Source organism: Pan troglodytes, chromosome 10 (assembly GCF_028858775.2).
Source record: "Pan troglodytes isolate AG18354 chromosome 10, NHGRI_mPanTro3-v2.0_pri, whole genome shotgun sequence".
NCBI lineage: Eukaryota > Metazoa > Chordata > Mammalia > Primates > Hominidae > Pan > Pan troglodytes.
Genome location: NC_072408.2, coordinates 40,296,830 through 40,320,849, shown reverse-complemented (window position 1 = coordinate 40,320,849; position 24,020 = coordinate 40,296,830). Strand labels below are relative to the sequence as shown.

General features: G+C 51.8%; 1 protein-coding gene across 28 annotated transcripts in view; it reads right to left on the bottom strand.

Moving 5' to 3' along the window:
- The window catches only part of ITGA7 (integrin subunit alpha 7), a 31,256-nt gene that overhangs the window by 6,027 nt on the left and 1,209 nt on the right, over window positions 1–24,020 (bottom strand). For 3 of the 28 annotated variants that reach the window (XM_009425183.5, XM_009425184.5, XM_009425182.5), the window contains exons 1-22: window positions 16,952–17,250; window positions 12,522–12,649; window positions 12,343–12,422; window positions 10,337–10,592; window positions 9,687–9,818; window positions 9,295–9,414; window positions 8,135–8,342; window positions 7,808–8,001; window positions 7,363–7,451; window positions 7,120–7,247; window positions 6,876–6,971; window positions 6,640–6,701; window positions 6,323–6,492; window positions 5,707–5,856; window positions 4,954–5,069; window positions 4,210–4,402; window positions 4,047–4,127; window positions 3,876–3,955; window positions 3,689–3,763; window positions 3,454–3,556; window positions 2,574–2,750; window positions 2,277–2,408 (exon numbers count right to left, since the gene is read on the bottom strand). In XM_009425183.5, the coding sequence (XP_009423458.1) occupies window positions 2,277–2,408; window positions 2,574–2,750; window positions 3,454–3,556; window positions 3,689–3,763; window positions 3,876–3,955; window positions 4,047–4,127; window positions 4,210–4,402; window positions 4,954–5,069; window positions 5,707–5,856; window positions 6,323–6,492; window positions 6,640–6,701; window positions 6,876–6,971; window positions 7,120–7,247; window positions 7,363–7,451; window positions 7,808–8,001; window positions 8,135–8,342; window positions 9,295–9,414; window positions 9,687–9,818; window positions 10,337–10,592; window positions 12,343–12,422; window positions 12,522–12,649; window positions 16,952–17,157 (2,976 nt within the window). In that variant the 5' untranslated portion in view covers window positions 17,158–17,250. Of the gene's footprint in view, window positions 1–2,276; window positions 2,409–2,573; window positions 2,751–3,453; window positions 3,557–3,688; window positions 3,764–3,875; window positions 3,956–4,046; window positions 4,128–4,209; window positions 4,403–4,953; window positions 5,070–5,706; window positions 5,857–6,322; window positions 6,493–6,639; window positions 6,702–6,875; window positions 6,972–7,119; window positions 7,248–7,362; window positions 7,452–7,807; window positions 8,002–8,134; window positions 8,343–9,294; window positions 9,415–9,686; window positions 9,819–9,990; window positions 10,593–10,816; window positions 10,855–12,342; window positions 12,423–12,521; window positions 12,650–16,951; window positions 17,385–21,534; window positions 21,615–21,728; window positions 21,881–24,020 lie in introns of those variants that run through there. The other 25 variants (XM_009425185.5, XM_054663218.2, XM_063786649.1 and 22 more) reach the window with 20 other exon arrangements.

The following is a 24,020-nucleotide window of genomic DNA, read 5'->3' as shown; positions in this document are numbered from 1 at the left end:
GGGATCTAGAACTAGAAATACCATTTGACCCAGCCATCCCATTACTGGGTATATACCCAAAGGACTATAAATCATGCTGCTATAAAGACACATGCACACGTATGTTTATTGTGGCACTATTCACAATAGCAAAGACTTGGAACCAACCCAAATGTCCAACAATGATAGACTGGATTAAGAAAATGTGGCACATATACACCATGGAATACTATGCAGCCATAAAAAATGATGAGTTCATGTCCTTTGTAGGGACATGGATGAAATTGGAAATCATCATTCTCAGTAAACTATCACAAGAACAAAAAACCAAACACCGCATATTCTCACTCATAGGTGGGAATTGAACAATGAGAACACATGGACACAGGAAGGGGAACATCACACTCTGGGGACTGTTGTGGGGTGGGGGCAGCGGGGAGGGATAGCTTTAGGAGATATACCTAATGCTAAATGACAAGTTAATGGGTGCAGCACACCAGCATGGCACATGTATACATATGTAACTAACCTGCACATTGTGCACATGTACCCTAAAACTTAAAGTATAATAATAATAAAATTAAAAAATAAAAAATAAAACAATTAAATAAAATAAAAAAGAATCTACTTTAGACATTATGTTAAGCAAAGTAAGCCAGACTCAGAAAGATAAATACTGCATTATCTCACTTATATGTGGAATCTGAAAGTTGAACTCATAGAAGTAGAGAGTAGAATAGTTGTTACCTAGGGCTGGAGTGGAGGCGGGGTGTGGCTGGGGAGATGGAGGAGATGGTGGTCAAAAGATACAAAGTTTCAGTTAGACAGAAGGAAGAGATATCTATTTAAGAGATCTAATGCACAACATGGGGACTGTAGTTAATAACAACATATTGTATTCCTGAGAATCACTAAGAGAATAGATTTTAAGTGTTCTTACCACAAAAATAAGTATGTGAGGTGATGCATATGTTAATTAGCTCAATATAGCCATTCCACAGTATATACATATTTCAAAACATTGTATTATACATGATAAATATAATTTTTGTCATTTAAATAAATCAATACATTTTAACATGAAAACAAAAAGAATCTATTTCAAAGTTCCCATTTAAAAGGGAGGCCTCTCAGAGGAAATCGGTCACGTGGAGAAGGGAGGATTATCCATGTAATAGAGCAACAGCCATGACATGGGTTCCTACATCCCCTGACGTTCTTCAGTTTGCCTCATGCCATGCTCCCAGGGGAGCTGAGGGCCCAAAGCAGGGACTGCAGCAGCTGCTGACATTCCCCTGCAAAGGATCTCCTTGGCTCTACCTGGGGTTTACCTCCACCTCCTTACAATCAAGCCAAAGACCTCCTAATCTAAGTCCCCACCACATTCTCACTGCGAGCCCCATCCTAGCAGGGAGGGGCACAGAGCATGTGCGGATCTGCTCAATACCTTCACCTAAACAACACAACTCTGCAAAACAAGCAGAAAAGGGGAAAGCAAAACTGCTCAAAAGGGGTAAACTTAATAAATCACATATAATATACGGTTGTCTTAATTATTAGAACTTTTAGAATTTAGTGTTTTTGCTGAGCCCGTGGCTCAGGCCTATAATCCCAGCACTTTGGGAGGCCGAGGCAGACAGATCGCTCGAGGTTAGGAGTTCGAGACCAGCCAGCCTGGCCAACATGGTGAAACCCCGTCTCTACTAAAGATACAAAAATCAGCCGGGTGTGGTGGCATGCACCTGTAGTCCCAGCTACTTAGGAGGCCGAGGAAGGAGAATCGCTTGAACCAGAGAGGCAGAGGTTGCAGTGAGCTGAGATCGTGCCACTGCACTCTAGCCTTGGTGACAGAGCAAGACTCCGTCTCAACAACAACAAAAAAGAACTTAACATTTTTAATACTGTAAAAATCAAGCAAGTGTCCTTACACAAATTGACTTTTTTATCTTATAAGAGTTCAAAAGAACGACAAACAGACCTCAAAGTGTGAGGATGGGCTAACCCCATCCCATCACGTATAAAATGTAATGCTTTATATAAACGTAATGTGAATCAATTGCTTGGCTAACTAACTGGCTTCAGGTGGAGTGACCTGTTCTAGAGTGAGCAATTGCAGGGGCTGAGCAGGAAGGGGGTCTGCAGTGTCAGTAGCTGCCTCCCGGGCACCCCCTCCTATGAATTGTGATGGGAACATCTGGTCAACTTGCACCCAGACCATCATGTGTCTCAACAGGCTACCCTTCCTGGACACGCAGCACCCCGGAGCTCTGGCTGCACCGAGTCTGGCCTGCCCTCACCAGGGTGATGTTTTTCTTCTTCTCAGCAGAGGACACTGGCCACCAGGACATGCTGGGCTCCTGCCGCTCACCAGGCTCCTGCTGCTCAGGTGGCTCCAGCTCCCGCCGCCTCCTATCCCTACTGTCCACATCCTGGACACGGAAGGGGGGTCTTAGTGAGTGTCCCTCCAATCACAGCAGTGCTAAGATCGAATCTCCTCCCCACCGCCTTCCTCCTGCCCCATCACTGCACTCACTACCCTTACTCCCCATAACATCTGTCCCAACATCTAACGCCCACCCCCACCTAAGCCTCACCAGGTGGAGGATGTTGGGCCTGGGAGAGCAAAGCCCTTTCTGCCCAGGCCCCTGCCCGCCCTCCAGCTCAACCCGCATTGGGTACAGCAACCACTTCCCATTGGCAATCTCATGAGGCCACATGATGTTGAGGAAGGCAGAGCCCAGGGTTCTGAGCGACTGGCCTTGGTTGGAAACCTGTGGGAAAAAGAGAGTATGAGGGGAGAGACCTCAGTTTTTCTTTTTTTTTTTTTTTTAATTTTTTGTAGAGACAGGATCTATGTTGCCCAGGCTTGTCTCTAACTCCTGGGCTCAAGTGATCCTGCCACCTTGGCCTCCTGTAGTGCTGTGATTACAGGCATGAGCCACCGTGCCCAGCCAAGGAACTCAGCTTTCAAGTGGATCCTAAATCCACAGAGATGGAAGGAACAAGGGCTGAAGAGAAGGCCCTCAGGAAACACAATTTCAACAAATACTCAGGATCCTAGACCCCGCCAGGCACCATTCTCTCCACCCACCAAATCCGGGAAACCCTGGAAGTGTCCCTGGAAGGTGTGAGGAGAGGCCCCAGCCAAGCAAAGGCAGAGTTCTAGGGAGAGACATTAACCCCCTGCCCCATGTTCCCATCCCCCAGCTGAGGCCCACAGCAGAGAAGCTTCCCTGGACTCTCATGGCCTACCACACCAGCAGGTGAGACAGCCAGACAGAATGACCAGGAAATGGTCAAATGAGGCCCCAGCAGGAACACCTTCCCACAGCCAAGGTCCATATGCAGGACAGAGGCCTCAAACTGCATGCTGCCACATGGTAGAAGAGCCCCAGCCCTGGGGACACAGCTCAGCCTCTCCTCTGTGCCAAGGAGGGAGGGTGACCATGGAGGGGCCTCATCCCTGACACTTACCGTGACCTCATACTTGACCTTGCTGCCCACATCCCGCTCAGACTGCATGGCTCTCTCGCCCCTCACCACACCAGAGAAGAAGAGTTGCTGGGGAATGGCCATTCTGGCGTGGAGAGGTCAGAACAGGGGTGAGAAGGTCTGGGGCCTGGCTCAATGAAGGCAGGGCCCTGGCCAAGGTTTGGAAATGTCAATGCCCCCTCCCTCCAATGGAGGTGCCCCCTTGGGCCAGGCTCACCCTGCAATGGACAGTGGCAGCTCAATGAAGACACGGGCTCGTGCAGAGACTGGATGCAGCTCCTGCTCACTGATCCTGGTGAGTGGGCAGGGGCAAGTATGGGCATCAGGCACAGGCACCTCCCAAGGGGTCAGATGAGGTCAATATGACTACCCCCACCTCACCCCTCCGGCCCCGCCTGGCTTACGTGGCCAACAGCAGCTCTACCTCCAGTTCCGTGGTCTCAATGCTGATCCCTGAGGTGCTAAGGATGAGGTAGAAGGTGACCTAGGCCAAGGGTGGAAAGAGATTAGAGTCGGGGTGGTCTACGGGCTTATGGAGAGGCTACTCACGTAGGGATAAGGGCAGATGTGCCAACCTGGGCACCTCTCTTCATGGGGTTCCCCAGCTCACACTCAACATGGGAGGCATTCTCATTGGACAGGCAGAGTGGCTTCTCCTGGAATGGGAGAGAAGGCAAGGTCAGTCTGGGTTACTGGAGCCCCTCAAGACCCCACCCCATCCTGCCCCCAGGTCCTCACCGCAGGGTCCAGGGCCCGGACCCCTGAGTAGTGCAGTGAGTCAGGAAGCATGACCAGGAGCTGGGCTTCATGGGCATCATCCCCATCAGCCTGGGGCTGGGCTGGGTCCGATGGCAGGTTGGTGACCATCAGCTCCAGGCCAATGACTGGCTGCCCACTCAGTGCAAACAGGGCTGTTGTTCCATCCACATCCCTGGAGAGTCAGACCCCACTCCTGCTAAGTTCTGAACACCTCCCCCTACCATTCCCCCTCCCAGTCTGCTCCCCCAGTACCTGCCTTCACTTCCTGAGCCTCTCTTCCCACCCCAGGTCCCCATCACACCCGTCCAAGCCTCAGGCCTCTGTACACACGACTGGGAGTCAGGGGACCTCCGTTCTCATGTCAGCTCCACCATTACTTACCTTGGGCAAGTAACTTAACCTCTCTAGGCTTCAGTTCTCCATCTATAAAATGAGACTAATATAATTACTACCTCACAGAGGTTTGAAGACTAACCAATGAGATGTATGTAGACTGCATATTATTAGTGTATTGTGAAGGATTGCTATTCCTTGCCATGGGAGCCCCCGTGGCCCCATCACTGACCCTCATCTCAGTCTCCAAGGCCATCGGCAGGTCCTCTTCCACCTTCTGCCTTTTCTGCAGGCTCAGCCCTTCCCTCTGACTGGTCCTCCTGAGAGGGCTTTCTCTCAATCCTTGAACTCTTGCCCTCCCACCCCGACCCTGCTCTCTGCCCCCCTCACATGGGCAGAGGTTGGAATTCCGTGTCGCTGACCCGGGTACAGAAGCGGGCGCGGACCAACTGCAGATTGCTCTGGCAGATCTTGTCTTCACCACAGCCTTGCTTCAGGAAGTGGATCTGGGGAGAGACATGAGATAAGGGGCATTCCTAGGGGGCAAGGCAGGGGGCAAACCTGTCACCATGGCATATGGTGGGTTAGAGTATCACAGGATTAAACAACCTGTCCTCAACTCTCAGATCTGCTGCTTACTAGCCATGTGATCCTGAACTGGGTCCTCTCCTCTGCAGTAAAATGATGGGAGCACTACCATGCCATGGTAGAGACTAGCAGCAAGTCAAGAGCTGGGCCACACTGCCCCAGCTCACATGCATGTAACTGAGTTCCGGATTTAGAACGGGAAAAGATGTCAAGGGCACCGTGACTTCTGGGCCAGCCATAAAAACCATGCAAGCAAGGGGCCTCATGTTCTCCCTTCCAGCTGAATGGGATGAATGTGACTTCAAGAGCTTGAAGGCCGCATTTGAAGATTACAGAATCCCATCAACCTGAGCCTCCTGAATGACTACATGGAGTAGAGGAGCTCTGTCCCCTTGACTAGGAACATGGTCATTTAGGCACCTAGAGATATGAGGAATTACTGGAGTAGCATACGTGAAAGGGCTCTGTGAGCTGTGAATTGGTGTCACTGGGGAGGGACCATGATCTTTGCCCTCCCAGCTCCTCCTCCTGGGCTAAACCAGAACCCATGCTCACCTCTGCCCGCTGGGTGCTGGGCTGGTGGGCATTGAGGATGGGGGCCACTGGAGGCAGCCCCTGGCCAGGAGCCTGTCGCCGGAGCCGAGGGGTCTGGAGACTGTAGGACAAGGTCACTACAATGGCCCGAAGCTTGTCTTTGACATTTTCCTAGGAAGAGGAAGGTCTATTCCTCACTGGAACAATCCCCAGGCCTCAGCCCTGCTCAGTGCCCCAGCCAGACCTAGGACCAATCCTAAAACTTGGAAAGAATATTAGGGAGATGAATGAGAGAGGTGGAGAACTGAGCAAGGAGGAGGGAGAAAGACTGGGGTAGGGGACAGGGGAAACCTTTAGGGCTTTGAGGACCAGATGTGATGATAAAAGCTGCCACCTCCTCCATTCAGCTGGAAGAGGGGACATGAAGCCCCTTGCACCTCCTCCTCCTCCAGGGAGTGCAGAAATGACAGGAGAGGGCAGCAGATGAGGAGGAAGTGAGCTCAGAAGACAGGCTTCCCACGTGTCTAGGTCTTAGAAGGAGGCACGAGTGTGCTCGGGAAAAAGCAGCTAAGAGGAATCAGGGAAAAGAGATGGAGCCATGAAAATGACCCTCAGAAGCCAAGAGGTCAGTGTCCACCTGGAGCTGGAACATGGCATCTCCACAGACTCGGTCATGCTGGTGCTTCAGCCACACGGTGCCCGAGGCCTGGTGCTTGGGTTCTTCCAGGTTACGGCTCAGGAACGTCACACGGGGAACCTGGCCCCGGAGCCTCCGGTCTGTGTCCGCATCTAACACGTAGTCCAGGGCTGTGGCATGTTGGGAAAGGAGGAGCCGCTGAGCTGCAGAGCTGCTCCAGCTCACCCCATTCCGAGGGTGCTCTTCTACCACCTCGAAGTGACCCCCCTCCCTGGGAAACCCAAAAGGGCGAGCCACAGAGGGGGGACCGCACTCACCCACAGTAGGGCTATAGCTGCTGGGGACTGCAATGTAGCTGAAACAGACCCTTAGGTCCACACTGCGGGGGCAAAGGTGGCTCCTGAGCCAAACGAGGCTGATGGGCCAAGGCCCCTACCCCCACCCCATCTGTCACATCCTGTCACAGCCCCAGCCCCAAACTGGGGGGATAAAGGGGTCAAAGGGAGGGCAGGGGAAGCTGCCAGGGTCCAGGTGCCACCCGATCCCACCTCACCAGACCGAGTGGCCGCCAGCACAGTTGGGCTGCTCCAGGTCGATGCTTCGTGGAGCAATAGACACCTCATGGGAGACATGGAGGATGGGTCTGGCCCTGGGATTGTGGAGTCAAGAGCACAAGAAACATGAGAACATGAGGCTGGGAAACACTCTTCAGCATTAGATTTGGCACTGAGGTCGGGGTCAGAGTCACAGGGAGGGGCTGACGGCCTCAGGGAGGGAAAAGGTTGAGGGGGGCTCACCTGAAGAGCACTGCGGTGTCAGCCAGGGAGCCCACCAGCAGGTCAGGGTATTGGTTCCCATCCATATCCAAGCTGCCTGACAGGGAGTAGCCGAAGCTCTTGATGCCCACAGCCTCGCCCTCCAGCACCTAGAGAACCGGCTGTCAGCCTCCCTCAATCCCACCTCCCGCAGGCCTCTGCCTCCCCTGATGCCTCTGCTGATTCCACCCACACCCATTCCCTCATCCCAGCAACTCCCCTCACCTGTGAAGGTTTGGCGACAACCCCCAGGCTGCTCCCATGGTAGATGAAGACTTTCCCATCACCATCAAAGGGGGCACCCACTGCAATATCTGCAGGGCACAGGGAAAAGGCAGTCACGCTGGCTGGGGGCCTTGCAGACAAGATCCAGGCCTTAACTCCCCCCAGTCACTCAGGTATGTTTTCTATTTTATTGAGAGGCTACAAAATCCCAGGCACTCTACATACATCATCTTTAATCCTCTTGGCCACTCCCTGCAGATATTACTAACGCAAAAAGGTTAGGAACTTGCCAAGGTCAGAAAGCTGGTAAATGGTACAGCTCAGACATAAGCTCAGGGACCCTCTCTCCCTGAGTCCTCAGAAGACCACACCCTGACCTCTGAGGGGCTTCCCCATCCCTCCTGTGGCCCCTCCCTCCCCGAGCCTTTCCAGTTCCCAGTCACACCTGGAAAGCCATCTTGGTTGAGGTCCCCCAGGACAGCCAGGCTGATCCCGAACATGGAGTCAAGGGAGCCGCAGAGCCGGAGAGGGGAGATCCCAGCCCAGTGACCCCCCTGGTTCAAGTACACATACACAGCACCCCCCAGCTCTTCTTGGCGCTCAAAGAAGTAGGGGGCACCCACTATCAGGTCTGGCCAGCTATGGAGAGAGGGAAACATTCAGTGTGGGTCCTCCCTGGCCAGAGGAGCCAGCAGGAGGCTAAGTGGCCTCAGCCAGACTGGGGCTACTAGACCCAGCCTCCCTCAGGTGGCACGGCCCTCTACCCACTCACCCATCACTGTTGAGGTCAGCCACAGCCAGTGAGTAGCCAAAGCCGGAGGTCAGGCGCTCCCCAGACAGCATAACCTCAGGCACCAGGCGACTGGCGCTGTCCTTGCGCAGGATGACCACAGCACCCTTGTGGTTGGCGCGGGGGGCTCCAGCCACAAAGCTCAGCTCTTCTGCACGCACCAGACCTTTCCCCGAGTCAATAGAGAAGCCTGGGGGAAGGGTGACTTACCCCTAAGTCTTCACCCCAAGACTCAGAAGCTGGGGTGTGTCACAGCTCCCCCAGCCCCTGCCCCCTCCCTACAGGTTAAGAGCCAAGTCACAGCTCCCCTGCACCCTGCCCCCTCCCCTAGGTTAAGAGCCAAAAGATAGGTCCCCCCAAGTCATCAGCACCACAGCTGGATAGCTCTTCCTCCCCACAGGGCCTGGCAGCCTCCCACACCCACCAGGCCCAGAGATAAGCTTGGCACAAAAAATGCAGTGAGGTCAGCCTCAGGGACTGGGCAAGAGAGAGAAAGGTGATGGCTGAGAAGGCCAGGAGCCCAGGTAGGAGGCTGAGCACAGTGGCCTCACCCTGCCCACACCCAGGGAGCTAGAAGAGCTAGAGGTCCCTCTCAGGCCCGAATCCCACCCAGTGCACCTCTTTCCCCCAACTCCCTCATCCTGGCAGGGAGGGGAAGTCTTCACATGGATGAGGGGGAGACAAGGGGGAGTGAGAGAGCGCCTGCTTCACCCAAACATCTCCCAGGCCTGGTTTCCTCCTCCTCTGCAGAGGAATGCAGATGAGACAACGAGAGGGACTTACCAACAACACTAGCCCTTTCTTCAACACTAGCCCACCATCCATCCCCTCAGGGAAAGTCCCCCTAGAAGACAGGACTGTCCTTCCCAAAATATCCTCAGCCCTGGCCCTCTCATTCCACCTGAATCTTCCTCCATGGAGACCCCTGGCTCACAGCCCCAGAGGCCACCACCCTGGGGGCCTCCTCTTCTTAGGCCTGATCACTGGACCCAGCTCTTCTCTGCAATTTGGACCCAATGTATGTCTCCCTGGGTGTGTGTTGGGGGAGGAGGAGATTATAAGGCACCAAAGGTCGAGTTCCCTGGGGAAGGAGGGGAGGCTGGGCCATGCCCCTAGAGTCCAGGAGGTGGGAGCTTACAAACCTAAGTAGCTATTGAGGGCCAAGTCTCCGGCTGGTCCTGGGAGCCGGTCAGCAGGGTCCAAAGTTTTATACACCAGCTGGTCGGGGTCTGAGCTATCAATGTTGGTCACAAAAAGCAACCCTGTGGGGGGTGGGGTGAGACACCAGGGAGGGGACATCCAGAGGAGGGGCCACAGAGCAGGGAGACAGAGCCACAGAAAGGCCACAAAATGGTGGAAGAAGAAGAGGTGGAGAGAGAAAAAGAGACCAGAGAGATCACAGCCAGAGACAGAAAGACAGAGAGAGACAAGGTGAGAGACAGAAACAGAGACAGAAGGATGGGAGCATGGAGAGGGAGGACAAGAGAGAGGAGCAGAGGGTTAGAGCAGTTCTGGGCCGGGGAGAGGTCCCTACCAAAGTAGCTGTTGGCAGGGACCGGGATGAGGCGGGGGTCCTGCTCCTTCTCTCCCCCCGCCTCGTAGGGACCGTCGTCCAGGTGTGCCAGGTCCGCTGAGCCCTGTGCACAGAGCTCCACCCTGGCGGTGCCTGCAAGGACAGACCTGTTAGTGCCCAGGGCAGGGCGCAAGGAACACCCCTCAGGCCGGACACTGAGTTAGACAGGCACATGGGGAAGCCCCGCCTCTTCTTTCTAGCCCTCTCCCCACCCTGTCCCCAACCCAGGCTTCCTGGGGTCCCCCAGATGTGGCATCACACTCACCGAGTGTCAGCTCAGCCAGCAGCAGCGTGCGGAGACGGGAATGGCAGTGATGAGGTGTGGGCTAGTGTGTTGGAGCATGCAGGCCCCAGCTGCAGGCCCCAGCTGCAGGCCCAGCGTGCACTTGGGGCCCATGCCAGCATGTTGAGGAACACTTGGCCGTGCGAGGGAAAGGAGGCACCCCCCATTCACGTGTGCACTAGCTCAATGGGGTGGAAGGCATGGCAGTGCCCTGGGGCCATACAGCAGTGCACATGTGGTCATGCTTGGCCATGTGCCATCCCCAACCCTGTCTCTGAGGTAAGAGGAGGTTTTGGTCCCCTTCTCCCCTTCCCGAGGAGTGACTCACCCTTCCAGTTATAGGTTCCTGGGGCCCCAAAGAGGAGGTAGTGGCTATCAGGGGAGAAGGCGGCAGCTGTGCCCTGCTGGCAGAACCCAAATTGTTCATGGCCTTGGGGGCGTCCCTCACAGAACTTCCATTCCCCACCATCCAACTCATCCCGGATGGCCAGGTCCTGGCTGAGCACAAAGCAGCGACCAATCATATCCCGTGTCTCCAGGATCTGGTCCACTCGCTGCCTTGCCTCATATCGGTGTGCACAGGTCTGGGGGAGGAAGGGATGGGGATCATTTCACTCTGTGGGCCAGGGACCTGCTTGAGGCATGCTGCCCATATGCAGAGATTTGGCAGATACTGATACATGTGTGCTCACATGCACACGCACATGCACACATACACACACACCCCTATGCCGGCACCACTCAAGCACCATTACCCTGCCAGTGTTACACAGGTCCATGCATAACCCAGCAACCTGCCTGCACCCACTTCCTTGCCCTCAAATGGAGATCTCCTTGTTCCACATTCTGCCTGGAGCCAAAAGACACAATTAAGCCACCACATAGGATGTGTGTCTCCCTGATCATGTCACAGTCCTCCAAAGTGCCAAGCTTGGCCCTGTCCCTGGACCTTTGTAAGTGTCACCATCTCATCTGCAAAGAACTTCCTGTCCGCTTCACTCTCCAAGTATTACTTTTTTTTTTTTTTTTTTGAAGCAAGGTCTCACTCTGTCACCCAGGCTGGAGTGCAGTGGCACAATTATGGCTCACTGCAGCCTCGACCTCCAGGGCTCAAGTGATCCTCCCACCTCAGCCTCCTGTGTAGCTGGGACTACAGGCATGCACCACCATGACTGGCTAATTTGTTTTTATTTTTTATAAAGATGAGGTCCCACTATGTTGCACAGGCTAGGTATTACCTATTATTAAAGCCTGGCTCAAATCACCCCCTCTGCAGAAGTCTTCTCTCTACTCCTCCTTTGGACTTTTATAGACTGGAGACTAGACCACTCACTTAACATGAACCAGATTCTGCCCTACAGTGATCTGTATTGGTAATTGTGTATCTATGTGTGTTACTGAAAGATAGAGAGAGAGAGAGAAACAGAGAGCCCTGGTTTTTTCGTTTGTTTGTTTGGTTGGTTTTGAGATGGAATTTTGCTCTTGTCTCCCAGGCTAGAGTACAATGGTGCGATCTCAGCTCACTGCAACCTCCTCCACCCAGGTTCAAGTGATTCTCCTGCCTCAGCCTCCCGAGTACCTGGGATTACAGGCGCCTGCCACCACACCCAGCTAATTTTTTTTTTTTTTTTTTTTTTTTTTTTTTTTGAGACGGAGTCTCGCTCTGTCACCCAGGCTGGAGCGCAGTGGCGCGATCTCAGCTCACTGCAAGCTCCGCCTCCCCGGTTCACGCCATTCTCCTGCCTCAGCCTCTCCGAGTAGCTGGGACTACAGGCGCCCGCCACCACGCCCGGCTAATTTTTTGTGTTTTTAGTAGAGACGGGGTTTCACCATGGTCTCGATCTCCTTACCTCGTGATCCGCCCACCTCGGCCTCCCAAAGTGCTGGGATTACAAGTGTGAGCCACCGCACCCAGCCACGCCCGGCTAATTTTTTTGTATTTTTAGGAGAGACAGGGTTTCGCCATGTTGGTCAGGCTGGTCTCGAACTCCTGACCTCAGGTGATCCACCTGCCTCGGCCTCCGAAAGTGCTGGGATTACAGGCATGAGCCACCAAGCCCAGCCTTCCCCTGTAGTAACTAGCACAACGCCTGATGCTTAAAAGGTTCTCAGTAAGAGTTTGACAAATGGATGGATGAATGAATGAACAGACGTTTTTACATTTATAAGGACAAGGACCATGTCTCACACCTTTTTATATCTCCCTGATGTACTTGGAATCATACCATATTCCTAACTTGTGTTCTCTAAGCACACCTATGCATATGCACACACCATAAACACACACACACACACACCCCATCCGTGCATTCAGTCATGAGAAGCAATACTCACAACGATCTTGCCCCCAGGCCCCTGGCTCCGAACACTGACTCCCAACCACTGGTTCTCCTTGCTTTCCTTTTGCATATCAGCTAGAGGCAGGACACTGGGAATTAGGGGAGGGAAGAGGAGCCCAAATCCTCTCCTCCCTGTTCACACGCTTCCCCCACTCTGTTCATGCAGGGCCACACCTCCCTGGTCGATGTCCACTCTGTAGCAGTCAGTCTCCTCCAGGCTCAACGGGCAAGCGAAGAGGCCTCCAGTGCGATTCGCCTGCTGCCCAGGAAGAGCCATGGCCTGGGGAGCACCCACCAGCAGCCTGCAAGATGGGGCAGGGGCAGGGGCAGGGACAGGGACAGGAGTTAGAGGTCAGAATGACCCAATCTCCTTAGAGCTGCCCAGGCCCAACCCCTCAGTACTAAAGAGAGTGTTCAAGGACTAAAGAGAAGGGGAAAATGTCAGTTTTCTCAAACCCTGGCAAGGACAAATTAATATGCTTGGTCATGCAGTCATCACGTTGCATGTACATACTATCTGGATAAGGGATCAACATACACAGTAGATACACACACACACACACACACACACACACACACACGCCAACCCAAGCAGCCAGGCCAACAGTGCTGGTTTGAAAGAACTGCCTGTTCCCAGCACCTGTTTCTGAGTAGGCCTTCCCTATCCCCTCCTTGGCCCCATCCCCAAGCTCTGCCCTGCTCCCCAACCCAGTCCAGTTGAAACCCAGCCAGAAATGCCAAGAATGCTGGGAGCAAAAGTAACAGGGCTCCAGACTGGCATCAGAGTGTGGCTCAGGGACCAGCTTCAGAGGCCAGGCAAGAGGCTAGATACGGACCCACTGCCCCCTCATCAGGGACCCAGCAAAGACCCCACCTCCCAGAAGCTGTGCCAGCCCAGGATTCGATCAGTCACTCTGGCTGGCATGGAGGTAGGGATAAGTTTCTCCTTCTGCCTCCAATGCTACCCCATTCTCTTCCCGACATCCTGAATCCCCTTCCCCATCCTTCCTTCTCCCCATGTCCATGATTTCTCCTTCCCTTCCACCCCCACCCAGTCTTCTCTCCTGCCTCCCCCTCAGCCTCTTTCCCAGCTACAACTTTCTTGGCAGGACAATTTTCCATGATCACAGCCAAGCCGTCTTCCCCAGGGGAGCACAGTGCTGGGAATGGAGGCTGCCTGGGTCCCCTGGGGCTGAACCCCCAAGCCAGAGTGAAGGCGGTGGTGAGGTAAGATGACTGACACCCAGCTGGCTCCATGGGTCCTCTCTTTGCAGAAGGAGAGACTCAGAAGTGGCAGCGGGACAAACCTCAACGCCTCTCTCCCACACTCTTCTCCTCCATCTCCCTTCGTGGGGGGCAAGGCCCAAAACCATGTTAGGCAGTATTACAGACAGGCATCTGTGGGGCACTGTGCCAGGTCTGATGGGGTGGAGGGGGAGGGCAGAGAACCATTCTTCCTTCCCACAACTCCTCCTCATCTCTTAGCAGCTGCCATCCCTTGTCAGAGCCAGTGTCAAGACAGAGAAGGGGTATAGGGAGTAGTAGAGAAGAGAAGACACATTTGGCATTCAACTACTTATTGAGAGTCTATTGTATGCCAAGCCCTGTGTCAGGCGCTGGTGAGACAAGGAAATCATATTTATTCAGCACCTACTATGATGTCAGATCCGAGGCTAGACACCAGGGATATAAGAAACTAACATTCATCACTGTCCACATATGTGCCAAGCACCAGGATAGGCAAGTCACATGCATTATGTCATTTAATCATCAGAACAATCCTATGAGATAAGGATTCTTTTCTTGTCTTTCAGATGAGGAAACTCACTCAAAGACATTAAGCAGTGATGCTGGAATTCAAATCCACATGGGCCTAACTCCAACACTTTGTCACTCCACCCAGTGACTGACCTGTCTCTAGAAGACTGAGACCACCCCAGAAAGGGAAGGAGAGAGTGGGGAGATGAGGGTACCCTGGGCAGAAAAGGAAACGGGGTGATACAGCCCTGCACAAATAAATGGCAACCTTCAGGCAAGTCAGCAGTACCCCCAGCCTCCAAACATAGAAGTGGCCATCTCTCTGAGGGTCGGGGCTGTCTTTTCATCTTTGTGCTTGCCCCATAGGGAGTGTCAGAATGTGTTTACTGAACACACACATTTTGTGGACTCATAGAGATACCCAGTGTCACAGCTGGTCAGTGCATAGCTAAGCACCCAGATAAGTTATCCTTGTTCTATGTTCACATCTCCTCCGGAGGCCAAAAGTAGGGAGGAGGGGAGGGGCCCATGTGGAAGAAAGAAGCTGAGTGCATAGATATGCCCAGTCCGCTCTTGGTGGAGAAGAGACCAATCGATCCTTAGTGGAACAAGAGCACCCAGCAGCATCCTCTCTAGTCCCTCCACCTCTGGTCCAGCCACACACACTCCTTCCTGGCTTCATGCCATACGCCCTAACCACCCCAGGCTTCTGGACAGCCACAGTGTAGCCACTGCAGAGAGAAAAGCAAAAAAAAAAAAAAAAAAAGTGTTGGCAGCTGGGGGTCAGAGGGACCCCCTGGGAGCTCAGCTAAGTGAAGACAAAGGAGTAGCCCATGACCACTGCACTTCTCGATTCTCCACACACTCCAGAGCCCCAGCCCAAGTCCAGCCCCTCTTTGGCCCCTCTCAATCTGGGTGGCCCTCTGGGGAGGATGCTTGGCCTGGAAGGCTGGCTCAGCCAGGGAGGCCCTCTAGCCAAGCCTTTGGATCCAGAATCTCTGTAAGGCACTCTGTGAATCACAATACAAGAATAGCAATACTACTAACACTTCACAGCACTCACTGCGGGCTATGCACTATTCTAAGCATTTTATATATATTAAGAACTCTTAATCTGCACAACAACCCTATGTAGTAATACTATGTTTATATCCATTTTACAGTTGAGGGAAGTAAATGAGGCTGGAACCACACAGCAAAGGTTAGACCTTGAAGTCTCATCCCAGAGCTAGACTAAAAGACATCAAAACAGGCAAGAAGTTTTTTTCATCAGTGAGTGCTAAGGCAGGCCACCTACAACTCAAAAGCTAGGGACTGAGCGGGTGCCTGGCCTCTCACATACCCCCCGCCCCCCAGCAGCAGAGCACCCCCTGCTGGAGCAAAAGCAGGGTGAGGCAGTCAGGCCCTCTGGGAAAGGCCCCAGCTTGGCTCTGGGAGACGGAATCAGGGGCCACCTTCAGAGAGGAGGGGGAAATGACAAGAGACCAAGCTATTAAAAATAACCTAGAATTTGCCTGGAAATAGCTTAGAGAGTTCAGCATGTCCTAAAAAGGCCTCCAGTCCTCGAACTCTGACAGATGGAGAAGGAGGGAGGAAGGGAGGGAGGGAGCAAAGGTGAATGAGGAAGCAGATGGTAAAGAGAAGAGGAGATGAAGTCCGTTGCTTTCTATCTCTCCCAAAGTTTTGGGGACCACCGACCCTGCTACCAGATGATAGGGATAATGGAAGAAGAAAGATTAGAGCTAGGCCCCCACTCCCCAAGCAAGTGAGGAGAAATGAGCTCTTGTCCCTGCCCCCTGCCCCCAGACCGATAGCAGAGGCAGAAGACAGTCCCAGTGGACAGCATTGATCCCAGTAATGGATACTTAATGTGGCTTAGGCACTGGTTGAAGAGAGAAAAGCCCCCTAGCAGGAGCAGGTGAGAAGCTTTCTTCACCTCTGGCCTCCCTTTTTACAATCAGACATGTAGCAAGAGCCAAGGATACAGGCAACATGACCAGTCACAGGCCCCTCACAAAAGTATATCCATCTCCCATGGGTCCTGAACTGATTAGAAAGAATTAGAATTGTCCTCCACCCCTTACTCCTCCTGGCCTTTCCCAGCTGCTGAGATTCCTGGAGTTGGAAATTTGCTAAGGAGGAGGAAGGGGAGCAGCCTGGCCAGCATCCTTCCTGGATCTCTCTCACTGCTACAGCTGCTGCGGCTACTACTGCTACTAGTACTTTGAGGGTTCAGTTTGCTGCCACTCTCTATCACCAAGCCACCTACTGCAGGTTGGCAGACCTGCAGATCCTCTCCCAATCTTCCCGTGGTCTTAAGCCACAGAAGTGGAAGCTCTCTCCTGGCCTTCCAGTGCCCTGCTGCCCTCATTCCATCCATGGCAATGCTCTAGCAGGAAGTTATTTCTGGAGTCTGCCCTGCATGCATCCCTCTCATGGCACCCTCAACTTCTATGTCCTTTCCATCTCCTCCCATTCTAAGCAGAGACAGACAGTCTCCCTCCCTTGGGGAATTCAGCCCTTGGAAGAAGCAGGGGAGCCAGAGGCCCTGGGGCTGGATCAAGGATGCAAGTTGGGGGAAAGGCCCAGAAGAAGATGGTTCGCTGCCAAGACAAGAACCTTGCTTTCCAACTCATCCCTAAAGCAAAATACTGGGTCTCAGGGCCGGGAAGTGCAGCTTCAGACGCAAGCCAGATGAGGCAAGGCTCCAGGTTGGGTTGTGGGATGTCTGTGGGCAGTCTAGGTCTTGGTGGGGCTAGAAAACAGAAATGAGGTGGCCCACAGAGTGGGGAGGGGGACGATCTGTGGCTCGGGCATGGCGACTCTGGGCGGGTGCGGTGACTCACCAGCTCTGGGGTCGGGGCTGCAACTGCCGGTGCAGGGCCACAGAGAAGCCGAAGAGGCTGCCTGGCTCGCCCTCCTTGCGCAAGGCACCCATCACGTCCAGATTGAAGGCGACAGCCCGTGAGAAGAGCAGTTCGACGAGCAGGGAGCCAAAAAGGTAGCAAATCCCGGAGGCCCCCCAAGGGTCGCGGCTCCGAGCCCCGGCCATGGGACGATCCCTGCGCGCGCTCCCAGCGAATGCAAGGGAACTCTCGCACGCCCCAAGCCCCAGGTCCCTCCAGGCGCGTCTCTGGTCTCCGAAGTCTCGTTGGTCTTTCAGACGTCTCCCAGTCGTTCGCCCCGCCAGCCCTCCCTCCCGCCCGCCGCTCCGCTCCGCCACCCCGCCGCCCCAGCACCGGCTAGGACAACTACAGCAGCCGCAGCTCCGGCGTCCACTCCGGCTCCCGCCTCCTCTCCCGGGGACGCCACCCAGGCCCCGCCTCCGGCCCCGCCCCTCGCTCCCGCGGCAGGTGGAGACCCAAGCCCGTCTCCAAGGGGATGCCCAGGCTGGTGGCTGGGGTGGAAACTAGCCTTGCTGACCCCCCACCACCACGCCCCCCAAGCCCAGCACCGTCTCCGGCTCCGCCCCTGCGCGGCGCTCTCCTCCCCTTCTCCCCGCACCCCATCCCCACCCCGGGAGTGGTGGAGGCGGCGCCTTGGAATGCGGAGGGAGAGAAGTACAGATAGAAAGAGAGGGGCTGAAACAGAGGAAGGAGGGTAAGAGATGAGAAGTTGGGAAGACGCTAAAAGACAACCTGGGAAGAGAGATGTGCAGATAGAGAGGAAATGAAAGGGGAGCCGTCCTGGGCCTGGGTGCAGCGTGGCATCTTAGTGCTCCCTGTTCCCCCATGGTCACATAGAGCACTCTTTCTGCTGTTGGGATCAGACCGCTGCCCTCCCCCATCCTATCCCATCCCCCGCCCCCAGCCCGGCAATGACCACAGCAGTGCTGGCCACATCGTCAGGATTCAAGGGAACAGAGAAAAAGAGGCAAGAAGAGAGAGAGAAACTCGGGAGATACGGGGAGCAAATGGAGAAATGGAAAAAGGAAAGGAATAGAGAGGAAGAAAGAAGGGCAAGAGATTAATTGACAAGGGATGGAATGAAGGGAGAAAAGAAAACGACTGGGGATGATTACAGGAAGAGGAAATTAAGCAGTGGGGAGGGGAGTGGGTGTCAAAGAAGGCAAAGATGAAAGAGACTGGACCCAAGAGGCAGAGGGATGTAAAGGGTGTCCCCAGGTACCAGACCCTTCCCAGGACTGCACATTTCCTATCCATGAAAGGGGATGGGAGGGGGCAGAGTCCTGGGCTGGCTCAGCAGGACCTGGGTGGGGCTGAGATGGGATCTCCACAGGGACCCATTGGCCTGTCCCTCTTCCTCTCCCTTTCCCTCAGGCTGGGACAGAGGCAAGGGGGTGGGGGGACACTTTCCAACTCTCTGCTATTTATAACTCCGATACAGAAATGGGGCCAGAAGGAGAGACAGGAAATAATTTGGCATAATGGGAACCTCGAATGCTCCCACTTCCCCTTCCTACTCCCCTTGCTTACTGGTGTTGGTCTTGTGAATATACATCTGTCCATCTTCCCTTCTCTCTCTCACTATCTGATTTTGTCTCATCCCAAATTCTATTTTGTCATCATTCTTGTCTCTGCCACACTTGGAATCTTTCTCAGAGTATTTCTCAATGTTTCTAGTGTTGTCTCTGCCCTTCAAACGCTATCATATTCTTACGATTCTTTCTTCTCCTTCCCTTTCTTAAAAGTTCCAATAAGTGTCCTACCTCCTTCCTCTTCCTGTGTTCTCTTTGTCTTTCCTACTTCATTGTTCAGGATTATACTTCTTTGAAAACAAAAAAAAAGTGGGTTCTTACTCTGCTGCCCTGGGACAGTCTTTGCCTTGGATAAGTTAACAGACATTTGGAAGTCTGGCCCTCTGTTTTCCAATACTACACCTGTGGCTATCCCCTCCAGAGCACTAACACATCTCTAAACAGGTACTATAAGGAAATACATATGCTGTCAGCAGGGCTGGCACCAGGATTCTACTTTCACCATGCCCTCCCCATCCTTTTTAATATCTCAGAGCCCCAGACAGTACAGAAGAGCTGACATGGGAATGCAGAATTGCAAAATTAGGACAGAACTGGGACTACTGACTCCCTGCCCAGGTTCCCCCGCCCCCGACCCAGCTCAAAATGCCTTTAGAGCCCAAGCTGCCTCCTATCGGCACCTGCAGCTTCTGCCTGTCTCCATTCCCACTCCACTGGCTTCTGTGATCCAGGGCTGAAATCAGATGCCAAGAATCTGCTTCTGACCTCCTCTCTCCAAATATTTGAGAAGTCACCTCACCACCACAGGAGGAAAGATCAGGAAAGAAGAGAGAGAGAGTTCACCCAAAATTAGCCTGGCTATAAATAGAGGGGCAAAGGAGGGAGGGGAACACACAAGAGCGCGCTAGACCAGCCTAGTAAATTTAGACATGTAGATTTCTCTCAAGGAGAAATGAGACCAGAATGTTGGAGTGGAAGATAATATCGTAGGTGAAGAGGGAAATTAAGAAACTAGAGGGGGCCGGGCGCGGTGGCTCACGCCTATAATCCCAGCACTTTGGGAGGCCGAAGCAGGCAGATCACCTGAGATCAGAAGTTCAAGACCAGCCGGACCAACACGGTGAAACCCTGTCTCTACTAAAAATACAAAAATTAGCCGGGTGTGGTGGCGGGTACCTGTAATCCCAGCTACTCCAGAGACTGAGGCACAAGAATCACTTAAACTGGTTGCAGTGAGCTGAGATGGCACCACTGCACTCCAGCCTGGGTGACAGAGACTCCACGTCAGAAAAAAAGAAAAAAAAAAGAAACTAGAAGGATCCAGAGAATGGGGTAAGCTCAATATTAAAATAAATAAACTGTTAGAGAACTTCTTGTATTTCAGTCAAGAGCTTAGGAATTAGTTAAATTAAAAATTAATGCTGAGCTGGGCACAGTGGCTCATGCCTGCAATCCCAGCACTTTGAGAGGCCAAGGCAGGAGGATCACTTCAGCCCAGGAGTTGGAGACCAGCCTGGGCAACATAGGGAGACCCCCATCTCTACAAAAAATACAAAAGTTAGCCAAATCTGTGGTCCCAGCTACTCAGGAGGCTAGGCGGGAGCGTCACTTGAGCCCAGGAGGTGAAGGCTGCAGTGAGCCATGATCTTGCCACTGCACTCCAGCCTGGGTGATAGAGTGAGACCCTGTCTCCAAACAAAAAATGCTGAAACTGTATTATTCCACTCGCATACCATTCTCAAAATGACAAAACTATAGAAATGAAGACCAGATTACTGGCTGCCAGGGGACAAGGATGGAGGGGGGTGGGCACAAACATAAAGGAATAGCACAAGGGGGTTCCTTTGTGGTGATGGGTTTTGTATCTTGATTGTGGTGGTGATTATCCAAATCTATACATGATATAAAACTGCACAGAACTACAAACAAAAAAATAAATGCATGTAAAAAATGGTGAAAACTGAGTGAGGTCTGCAGGCCAGTTAACAATACTGTACCAATATCAACTTTTTGGTTTTGATTTTATGCTACAGTTACATAAGATATCACCATTAGGGGAAACTGAGTGAAAGGTACACAAGACTTCATGTGCTATTTTTACAACTTCCTCTGATCTATAATTATTTCAAAATAATTTCCAAGCCAGACATGGTAATCCCAGCACTTTGGGAGGGAGGGAGGTGGATCACTTGAGGTCAGGAGTTTGAGACCAGCCTGGCCAATATGACAAAAACCCATCTCTACTAAAAATACAAAAATCAGCTGGGCGTGGTGGTACACACCTGTAATCCCAGCTACTCAGGAAGCTGAGGCACAAGAATCGCTTGAACCCAGAAGGCGGAGCCTGCAGTGAGCAGAGATAGCACCACTGCACTCCAGCCTGGGGGACACAGTGAGACTCTGCCTCAAAAAAAAAAAAAAATTAAAAATTTTGTGCTTCTAAGGATACCACTAACAAAGTAAAATGATAATCCATGGAATAGATTATCCACTCCACTCCATGGAATAGATTAATACACTGTACTTCAGCCTGGGCAACAGAGTGAGACTCTGTCTCAAAAAAAAAGAAAAAGAAAAAGAAATGTGGCTAGTATGACTGAGAAACTGAAATTTTTAAATAAATTAAATTTAAAAATGAAAGATTAATAATCTTTATAAAAATTTCCAAAATTTTAGACGTTGAGAAATGTCCAGATCCAGCCAAGATTTTAGCCCTTTAGCTTTTGTATGAGTGGAAGCTGAGGCTTTCTCCAGCTCCTTCCCTTTTCAACATCTTCTTCCCCCCTTTGAGATCAGTATTTTTCAGCTCCCTCAAATCACACTTTTTGCAACTGTTGTCTCTAGCTTACAAGCAAACACTTCCAGAACACACACTTCAGGGCTAACTTCTCCCTCCACCTCATCTGGCAACAGAGCCTTGGAGCTTATGTCCCAGGGTCAGGCTTTTCCGTCCCAACACGCACACCGTGAGAACTTTTTTACTTCACTCACCTCTCCAGCACTGGAATCCTTCTGCCTGCCTCTGAATTCTGGTTGTAGTCAAAGCTTGAACCATGGGAGTGGCTGGGAGGAAAAGAATATAAATGTGATTGAGGGAATTCAGTGGGGAAACAGCTTGACCGCTCCGGTCTTTGACGATCCAAAAGAAACCCTTAACACTTGAGAAGGACTGGGAGGTCACTTACCAAAGGGAGCCATTTGGACTGTCTTGAGGGCCCCCTTTCTTTGAGCACTGGCTTCAGGCCAACATTTGGAACTTAGCCACACCACCACCAACCCCCTCTCTTGAAGCCCAGCCAGATTTCCCAGTATGTGAAGCCTTGTCTACTCACTCTGTGTCCTCCCTCAGCCCTCATCCAACCCCTAACAACTCAGCAGCTTCCAGCCCTGTTTGGCCCAGCCAGTCAGTTTGGAGCTTGCTAATTAAAGCTAACTCCGAAAGAGACCTCAAAAGAAGAGGGAAATGAGTGAAGAAAGGAGTGTGGAGTTGCATTCATTCAGTCCAAGGGAAAATAATCTGAGTAGGAAATTGTAAGGAGAGGTGAGCAGAAAGAGACTTCAAATTTCAAGAGTCATTCTCCAGATAGATATGTATGCGACTTGTGTCCATCTCTACCAAGGACAAGTGAAGCTGAGCTTCAACTGCAGCAGAAACTAAGGTTAGACAGTGAACAATAAAGGCCCAGAAAAAGAACAGATGGAGGATAACCCTAGAGAGATCAGATGGGGACACTAGATACAGATACCCCATGTCCTCTGCTCAGCTCTAGGGCAAAGGAACAGCCAGTGTGTGGGAGAGGAGGGAGAGGCTAATGTCTGCAGAATCCTGGCAGTCTCTACACCGATTGTGAAAATGTCAGGCAGTTGTGCCAAGAAGGGTGAGGGTAATACAGGATGGGCCTGACACTCTCCCTGAGTCGGCCTAATCTTAACATTTAGACTCACTTTTGAGACCCCCCCAACACTAACCCCCATTAGCCCTCACCCTCTGTTTCACTTATCCCATGTCACCATTATCTTGACACTTCCAACCCATGTCCTTCTCTTCCAGGCCCCACAGCTCTGGAGGTGAGGCACCAGGCATTTCCAATCTGCCTCTATTTTGCTTGCTCACTGCAGTTGGAAGCTGGAGCCAGAGAGTGGGGAGGACAGAGCCAGGCTGCTCTGTGATGCTCTCACTCTTCCCACTTCTATTGATTAGCCCTTCTCTGGAGCAGAGCCTCTTCCCAAACACTCCTCCCCTGCCAGGATTCTCTACAGCTCATGCCCAGCAAGCTAGAGGGGCATAATGATTAGAGACAGAGAGATTCCCAGAAAAGTGCTCTGGGTCTACCCTCCTGGGGTCTCAACTGTGGTTTTATGCAGTATACAGCAGTAAGACTCAGGCTCTGGAGTCAGATAGCCTGGATTTGTATCCTAGCTCTACCACTAATGAACTCTATTACTTAACTGCCTTGTACCTCAGATTCTTCATCTGCAAATTTGGGATACTCGTAATAATATTTCACAGAACTGTTCTAGGGATTAAATGAATACATACATGTAAAGTGCTTGACTATGATGAGTACTAAGAAATGTTTAGAAAGAAGATACAGTACACATATAATTTAGACACATACACACAGTATCTAACGTTTTTATTAGAATTTTTATTTTGGCACTTAAAATGTTTTGCTTTATGCTGCCACTTAAGCATTTCATGTGCTTCTCCTCACTAATCCTTTGACAGTTGCACATCTCCCAGGATTTGGGATGCTATTCTGCAAATAGTTGAATGAATCATTGATCAGTAATTCTCAAATCTTACTCAGAAAATTCAAGAATGTTTTCTTCTAACGCAATCAGCACCCATTTCTCCTCCCCCTGCAAGTAAATATAATGACGTCAACTTCAACTATGCCAATGAATCACAAAATGAGAGAATGCCAAAGCTGGAAATAGTTTTAGATATGGTTTAGCCCAGTGAGTTTCAACCCTGGATACACATTAGAATCACCAGAACAGCTTTTAAAATATACTGATAAGGCCAGGCACGGTGGCTCACACCTGTAATCCCAGCACTTTGGGAGGCCGAGGCGGGCAGATTACCTGAGGTCAGGAGTTCAAGACCAGTCTAACCAACACGGTGAAATGCCATCTCTACTAAAAATACAAAAATTAGTCAGGTGTGGTGGCACATGCCTGTAATCCCAGCTACTCAGGAGGCTGAGGCAGGAGAATCGCTTGAACCTGGGAGGTGGAGGTTGCAGTCAGCTGAGATCACGCCACTGCACTCCAGCCTAGGCGACAGAGCGAGACTCTGTCTCAAAAATAATAATAATTTTATATATACATATATATATACACATATATACGTATAATACATATATACACATATATACGTATACATACATATATACACATATATACGTATATATACATACATATATATAGTGATGTTTGGTCTTCACTCCTTAGATTCTATTTAATTAGTCTGG